Genomic DNA, 7,962 nt, shown 5'->3' on the forward strand with positions numbered 1-7,962 from the left:
CACAAATTCTCCTTGTATGTGGGTGTGTATGTTGGAGGAAGTAGTCTAGTCAGCACAGCACTCCATTCCATGGCTGCTTGATCCAAGCCAGGATTTACCTGGGTGGTAAGATTAGACACCACAGGCTGCATTTGTTTGGTCTCTCTCCTGCTGGAGTGCCAGAGGGAACTACAGGATCTACTCCCTCTCCTTACCTTAGGGGAAACTGCAGGCTGCAGTGCCGTACAGCAGATGTGGTTTGAGAGAAGACAAGAGGAACGTGCTCAGATAATGGTTTCCAGTTACTCCTATGCTCCTAGGAGTTCAGAGTCCAAATTAACCAGTCACTAGTTGCATAGTGAGTGAATGCAGTGGCCTTTCATCTCTGGAACCTGCTTCTATTCTTGGCTTTGGGTACATGTGGAAATGACTTTGGTAGTCCCATTCTTGCCCCTCGTTGCAATCAAGATCCATATCATACAACAACCACTTCCTTTGTCGGGATTAGAACCTGAACCATCGAAGTGCTGAGTACCCACAACTCCCATTGACTCTGGTGCTCAACCCCTCTCTGGATCTTTCCCTCTGCCGGCAGATAGGCAAAGGGGACAGCTGCCTGGGTTTTATGGGTTTTTTTTTTAAATAAGCTTGATATTTATTTACTGAATGATGACTTTTAACGAATCCTGGGCAATTTAAACATTGCCTGAAATGCAGTATGCTCAGTTCTAGCACCATCTGCTGTGCATCTTACCAAATTCACAAATGAAGTCAAACTCCTGACTGCAGTTTTCCGTCATGCCCCATTCATAGCCAGTGTTCTTCAAGATGTACCCACAATTGGCTAAGAGAGACGGCTGATCCTCATGCCAGTTGCTGTAGCTTATATTTGAAGTGTCCAACCAAATCAATGATCCTGTGAACAAAGTAAACCACATCGAAAATGTCTGTAACCATCACTTGGAGTTTGCCAGCTCCTGGAACTCTGGACTAAGCCTCCAGAGTCTAGACTACAACAATCAAGGCTACTAGAGTCTGGATTTGGGACAGAACGGACTAGAAACTCCTGCTTAGGTCAGTAGGGAGGTAATAGGGTCAAGCAGTTTGCTGGGCCAGTGCTGAGTCAGGGCTGCTCAGCCGCTCTGGGAGAGGAGGGCCTGACTCAGAGACATAAAGGCATGTTTTAGTTTCAATTTGGAGTTTGGGAGCAGCTCAGAGAGAAGGAGAACAGTTCAGAGTCAGTCTCTGATTAACTCCCCTTCCCCACAAAGGGAGTCTTTGAACTTCTGTAGGATCTAGCGCATGGGTCAGGCAGTTCCAGCCCTGCAGAGACCAGCATTGAGTGGCAGAGACCCGACTCGGCTACCGAGAGCCAGCCGAGTAGGTTGAGCAACCATCCCTTATTTTAAGGGACCATCCCTTATTTCATTGGTTTGTCCCTTTGAGGGTGACCACCTGTCACTGATTTTAAGATGTATTGATATGTATTGTAAGTACCATTTTAAACGTTAAATTGAAGCATGATAATTGCATATGTACTTGAGGGCAGTAGAAATGTACACTTGAGAGAAAAATCTGTGATATGCGCAGCTACGGGAAATGGTGTTTCCCTAAAATATCACTTAAAATAAAGTGCTGTGCCTTATTTTTCTTGTGGTTTTCCTCCATCTAACAAAGGTGGTCACCCTACACAGGACTGCAGCCCGGGGAGCCAGGAGAGGCCCTTGCTCCAACCAGAGGCAAAGACACTGTAAGAGGATGCAGCCAACATTCACAGCAACCCCTCAGCGTACCATCTGCCTGGGAAGGTGCCAGGGAAGCAGCTGGGGGTTGGGAAGAGGTGGGAGGTGAGAAATTTGATGATGTTTTTAGTACTTGTTAATTAACCCTAACACTTTCCTTCCCCAGATCCTAATTTCCTGCTCCCAGTAAAGTTCCCCTTTGTTACACTGTTGGTTTTGGTAGCATTTCTTTGCTGGGGTTTGTGTTGATGTACTCTGTTGTTTCCTGTGTATTGGATTTTATACTCCTTGCCAGCAGTGGCAACTTATTCAGTTTCCCAAGAGACAGCACCCTTTTGTGTCTCAGCACAATGAGAAAGTCACCTTGGGGGGAGGCACCAGGTATCACAAAAAAGAACCCAGAACCCAACCCATATGAGGAGAGGTGACCAGCCACTCCAAGTAGCGAGTGCCAATGAAGAGGCTCAAGCCACACTTTGTGGGAGACATGGGCTATTGTCAGTAAGAAGCACAGCTGTAAGGCAAGTCCCACAGTCCTTACTCAGACAAATCTCCCACTGAAGCCAACGGCAGTTTTGCCTGAGTCGCGGTGCTAGGATCAAGCCCATTGTCATGAGACATATGGCACCAACATTATATAGCCTCTCAAATGCTTATGCTGGAGTAATGTAGGCACGTTGTTCTGACAGAGATTCAGGTTTTCCTCCTGAGCAGCTATTGAGCCCATGGAAATCCAAGCCACTGCAATAATTGTCTGAATAATTGTCCTTGGATTAGAATTATAATAATATTAACAGTGAGGTGCCACCAACATTTTAACATAGGACACCCACAAAAACACACCCCTCAACCTGGGGGGGAGGGATAGCTCAGTGGTTTGAGCATTGGCCTACTAAACCCAGAGTTGTGAGTTCAATCCTTGAGGGGGCCACTAAGGGATCTGGGGCAAAATCAGTACTTGGTCCTGCTAGTGAAGGCAGGGGCTGGACTCAATGACCTTGCAAGGTCCCTTCCAGTTCTAGGAGATTGATGGAACCTGTGCCAATCCCTATGTCTCAGGGTCCATGGACATACAAGGTGGACTGGGGATTCTAGTCTATTATATCACCATTTAAATAAGAATACATTCTCATAAACGCGACTGAGGGGAGAAACACCACTATTTGTCAGACAAACGTATATGAAGCTGGATGGAGCATTTGATGGAAATGCTCATCTGCAGTTCCTGAATAGGATGAGCGGATGTCCTGATTTTATAGGGACAGTCCCGATATTCAGGGCTTTCTCTTATATAGGTGCCTATTACCCCCCACCCCATCCCAATTTTTCACACTTGCTATCTGGTCACCCTATTCCTGAAAAGCCTATGGAATTTATTGTTAGTACATTACAGAGCTCAGCTTGCACCATTGGAAGAGGGGGGATGAAGACTGGAAAGGGACTTTGGTTGTATTCATTTAAAATTGTGTTTTTAAATGCCTAGCACCTTTCATAACAGAGTCTTCCAAGTCTCAGTGATGTTCACTGAGGAAATGTATCCTTTTGCATCGCGTTTAGGTACTGGATCATATATATTCATTCATAAATTCATTGAGTTTAAGGCCAGAAGGGACCATTTGATCATCTAATTTGATTGCCTGCATATCACCGGCCCTTAAATTTCACTCAGTTACTGTGTTTGTGTGTGTATATGTATATATTGTGTGTATACATATCTATAAAAAAGGGCAAAATTCTGCTCTGCTATACCAGTGAAAATCTGGGCTAACTCCATTCTCTAACTTTGTAGTATAGAGCAAGTCTACAATGGATTTACACTGGAGTTATGAGAGCAGTATTTAGCCCATTATTACGACTTATGAACAACCCTGCAGTCTTTTGATAAAGCATTTGAGATGAGTTAAGCAGAAAGCAAACAGGACATTGGTTTTTCCTTCTGTTACAAGCATAACATTCCTATAGCTTTCGGGACAGTAGATATTAAATATTGTTTCTATCACCAATATATAGATGGGAAAACTAAGTCAGAGAGAGATAAAATGACTTTACCCCAGGTCACACAGAAAATCAGTAACAGAGCTATGAATAAAACCCAGGTTTCCTCGCTTACAGTTTCCTGCCCTAGCCATTAAATTAGGTCCTGCCTTGTGTTTGAGATGGTCTTTCTTGTCTACATGAGTGTGGATATGTGAGCATGTTTAAAATGGGCCATCAACTTGAAGAGGACCTCAGTAAGGTCTTCCAGATAGGGTCCATGTAACAATAGTAGTTATATGTACAGGTCTGTCGCATCTTAGGCGCATTTAACATGCACGATTTCAGCTTTCCCCAGTCGACAAAAACAAAACAAAAAAACAAAAAATGAGAGAGAAATAACAATTTAAATACTGTTTCTGTAGTGCGGGCGATTCCACCCGCCATTACACTCAATGTAATTTTGACTATACACGATTTTCGCTTTAGGCGCTGACTGTGGAACGTAACCCCAGCGTAAGATGAGACAGACCTGTATTGCAATAGCATCTAGTGGCCCCAGCCAAAGATTTGGGCCCTACTGGGCTACTCACTGTACAAATACATCATAGAAGACAGTCTCTGCCCCAAGGAATTTACAGTCAAAATACACAAGGCAGGCAAAGAGTGGGAGGGGGACAAGAAGTGCAAAGAGGTGAAGTGACTTGTCCAAGGTCACACATCAGGTCAGTAGCAGAGCTGGGAATAGAACCCAGACCCCCTGACTCCTGGTCCAGAGGGTAATGATGCCTCTCATAATAGAAGCAGCTCTGTAATACATTGGTATATGCACCTAGATGTCATCTGATGATACTAGAACAAGAGTGACTCATCAGCAGAACCCTACAGTAGGGTTTCCTTGCATTACTACAGCGATGTAGTAGCTCTTTCAAGTTGCAACCTAACTTAAAAGAAGGCACTATTTCTCTTTTGAGATCACCTACCTTCTGTAGTTTCATTCAGAAGGGAACTTGAGGTCAGTCCTATCCACCACTCCCTGTCCTCGGAGATATGTTTCTGCAAGAACTGTTGAGTTTCCTCATTTTCAATAAAAACGAGGTGTCCCCCTCCCCTCTCGCACCAGCTCTGGGAGCTCGTGAAAGTGCGCTGGAGTCTCACAAACTCGTAGCACGAAAGGTTGAAAGCCACCTGGTACTTTGAACAAGGTATCCCCTCCTCAAGAGCAATTTCCTCCACAGCCGAACAGAGAATGAGAGAGGAGAGAACAGTGATTAGAAGCCACATTCTTAGCTTAGCGGTTGGAGCCCTCCATAGCACTGGTGTTATGCACCACATCACCCCGCTTTTTGTCCCTCTCTCTTCAAAGGCTTGGGCTGTCATCCTGTTACGCCATCAATCTTTCTTTTTCCTCCTTGCTGTTTGTCACATAATACCAGCAATAGCATGGGGAACAGATTGCTCCTCATAAATAAAGGTTATTGCATCTGGGGATACATGCAGTAAGTGTTGATGCTAAGTCGCTGCAATGGGCGATATAAGAACCATTGTGTAAACGTCCCATTCCAAATCAAGCCAGTTTGCATAGTGGTCATTAGACTTTTCACCTCGTCCATGAGTGGAAAAGATAAAGTTGATATATGTTGCCATTGGGCATATGGTACGCTAAGATAACGCCTTCCTGTCAAAGGATTCATTGTACTGAACATTTGTGGGTGAGTGCTTTACAACAACAGAAAGAGCTGTAATCAGTAGGAATGAAGGAAGAATGAGAAAAATCAGAATTTAGGAAGACAGGGAATTATAGAGATGGGAAAGAACCAAGCTGCTCCTCTAGATTCTTCTAATTGTCTTGAGTTTCTCTTATTATTATTTCAGATTTTGGATGCTAGTGTAAGATATATAGAATTATCATATGATATTCACTCTTCTCTTGTTTTAACACACAGCCGGGGGACTCTCAGCTGTTCCAGTTAAGTTTCACTTTGAGATTTTTGATGCATTAAATTCAAAACAAGTAAACAACCCAGGTGAATTCCATATCTGGTGACAAAAAAGAAAATGCTTGCATCATCTCCTGTGAAGCTAAACAGAGCTCCATTATTTATACGATCATTGCTGCCTGTAGCTTTACGAGAAAGTGGATGAGGGAGTTAATGTTAAAACAAACTTGTTTTTCAAATTAAAATATTGCCTTGGTTATCAGAATGTCTTGGGGGCCTTAAGTTTACATTGTAAGCCTGCGGATCTGACACCCTAATAAGAGGTAATGGGATGGCCTTTGGGAAGCTAGACAACAGTCTTTATGAGCTAAAATGCATACATGTTTTTGAGCTTGCATGCAAAGGATGTCCTCCAGGTTTCCCAATGTCTGCTGGCTCTGCATGCCCAATAGGATTAAAGCTCTTTTTACCCTAGAATCTCAGGGCCTGATTTTTCCTCTTGCACTGGGTATTACATGGTGTAACTCCACCGAATTCAGTGTGGATGCTCGATTTACACTAGTGTAAGTGAAAGGAGATTTAAGCTCTTACATTCGATGATAAATCATGTCTTACAAAAATGTGACACTTTTAAGTCGTACGCTTCAAGTCTTTCTTACAAAGAAAACTGTACGCACTGCAGCCCATGAGCACTTAGAGTATGAGTGTCAATTCAGACTGTCCTGCAACTCCCCTTCCCAGCCACTCAACTAGCTCAGCAGGACACAGAAGAACTAAGGTATTTTAAGGTAAAATCATGCACTATAAGGTTTGTCACGAGGCGCGGAGCTGAATGTGTGCATTGTTTACTTGGTTCAATACTGTATATTTTAATTACATTTGTCTGAAAGGGCCTTAATCCTCCCATGCCCTGTTGATCTGGCTGGCGTTGAGGAAGCTGGACTTGATCTAAGTCCCTGGAACAGATGCTGTTTCTGAGAGCACAGGTTTCAGAGAGGAGGCCCAGATAGAGATGGCTGTGCTTTATCAAGTGAGTCTGACTCAGTGATATGGGAATATGCAGTTCCTGCAAACGATACACACTGCCCTATTTGTGAGATATGGATCGATCCTTTCATATCTTTTGATCCTTTCTCTGCGGCTGAGAATCTAGTTTCATGCAGATCCTGTTAGAAATGCCAGAATTAGAGATGCCACCGGCAGAACTGATGCAGCAGATCCAGAGTCCATTGCAGTCAAGGGAAGTCTTTTCTTTGGCTTCAGTGGACCTTGGATCAGGCCTGTAAGAGCACAGTGGTGAGTAGAGCTGCCTAAAGAATAAAGCAGGTTCTCCAGACGAGTCCCCAGCTGGCAGTTTCTACAGCTGCGTGATTTTTTTTTAATCTACTGTTGCCTCGAGTAACCCATCAAACCCCTATAAGTGAAGGAGATTAGAGAAGTTTGCTGACTTTGTGCATTTCACTGTCTCGTGAACAGGAGCGGCTCCAGGCACCGGAGCAGCAAGTGCGTGCCTGGGGCGGCAAGTCGCGGGGGGCGGCCTGCCGGTCCCTGTGAGGGCGGCAGTCAGTCTGCCTTCGGCGGCATGCCTGCGGGAGGTCCGCCAGTCCTGCAGATTCGGTGGCAATTCGACGGCGAGTATGCCAAAGCCGTGGGACCGGCGGACCTCCCGCAGAAACGCTGCCGAATCGGCATGACCAGCGGACCGCCCGCAGGCGTGCCACCGAAAGCCGCCTGACTGCTGTGCTTGGAGCGGCAAAACACATAGAGCCGCCCCTGCTCGTGAACAGTCAGTTACTCTTCTGGTATTTGTGTGGGTCTTTCACACAGTAGCAGTGGAGAGAAAAACATCTAAAGACAGCAAAATATCTCTGTAAAGTCACCAAAATCAACAGGGAGTTTTTCAGGGGCAGATGCAGTACCTGAAACGCCTTTAAACTAATTTTTGGAAACTGACCAGATTTCAAGTGGAAAGTGCCCCTTGAATTTAATGCTTTGTACAAAACATGATGTTTTACATTTTTCTTACCATATAAACTTATCTTCATTTTAAATAGCTTCCTCAAGATAGACGTTAGTACGGAGGCTTCATTGTACCGAGATACAATAGTTTGTTGTTTTCCTGGACTGTATGAAATGGGGATACATAGGGGTAACAAAAGTAGATCAAATAGCCATGTGCTTCTGATATATACAAAAGATCATGGTTGGTGCATATGACTGCTTGATCTGCATTTGTATATTTCGATGTGGAGACATAAAAATGCTTAATTAAACCTCTTCCTCATTGTCCCAGGCAGGTTGTTGGATGTGCAGTTGCTCACCACCAG

The 7,962-nt window shown here is 44.4% G+C and overlaps 1 protein-coding gene across 1 annotated transcript in view; it reads right to left on the reverse strand.

Annotated features, from left to right (window-relative positions):
- Positions 1 to 4,979, reverse strand: part of LOC113409598 (polycystic kidney disease protein 1-like 2) — a 61,780-nt gene extending 56,801 nt beyond the window's left edge. Inside the window, exons 1-2 of the mRNA XM_026663715.1 lie at positions 4,679 to 4,979; positions 734 to 895 (exon numbers count right to left, since the gene is read on the reverse strand). Of these exons, the coding sequence (XP_026519500.1) occupies positions 734 to 895; positions 4,679 to 4,979 (463 nt within the window). The remainder of the gene's footprint in view (positions 1 to 733; positions 896 to 4,678) is intronic.
- Positions 4,980 to 7,962: the final 2,983 nt, after the last annotated feature.

This window comes from Terrapene carolina, unplaced genomic scaffold (genome assembly GCF_002925995.2).
Source record: "Terrapene carolina triunguis isolate 2854851 unplaced genomic scaffold, T_m_triunguis-2.0 Scaffold33911, whole genome shotgun sequence".
NCBI lineage: Eukaryota > Metazoa > Chordata > Testudines > Emydidae > Terrapene > Terrapene triunguis.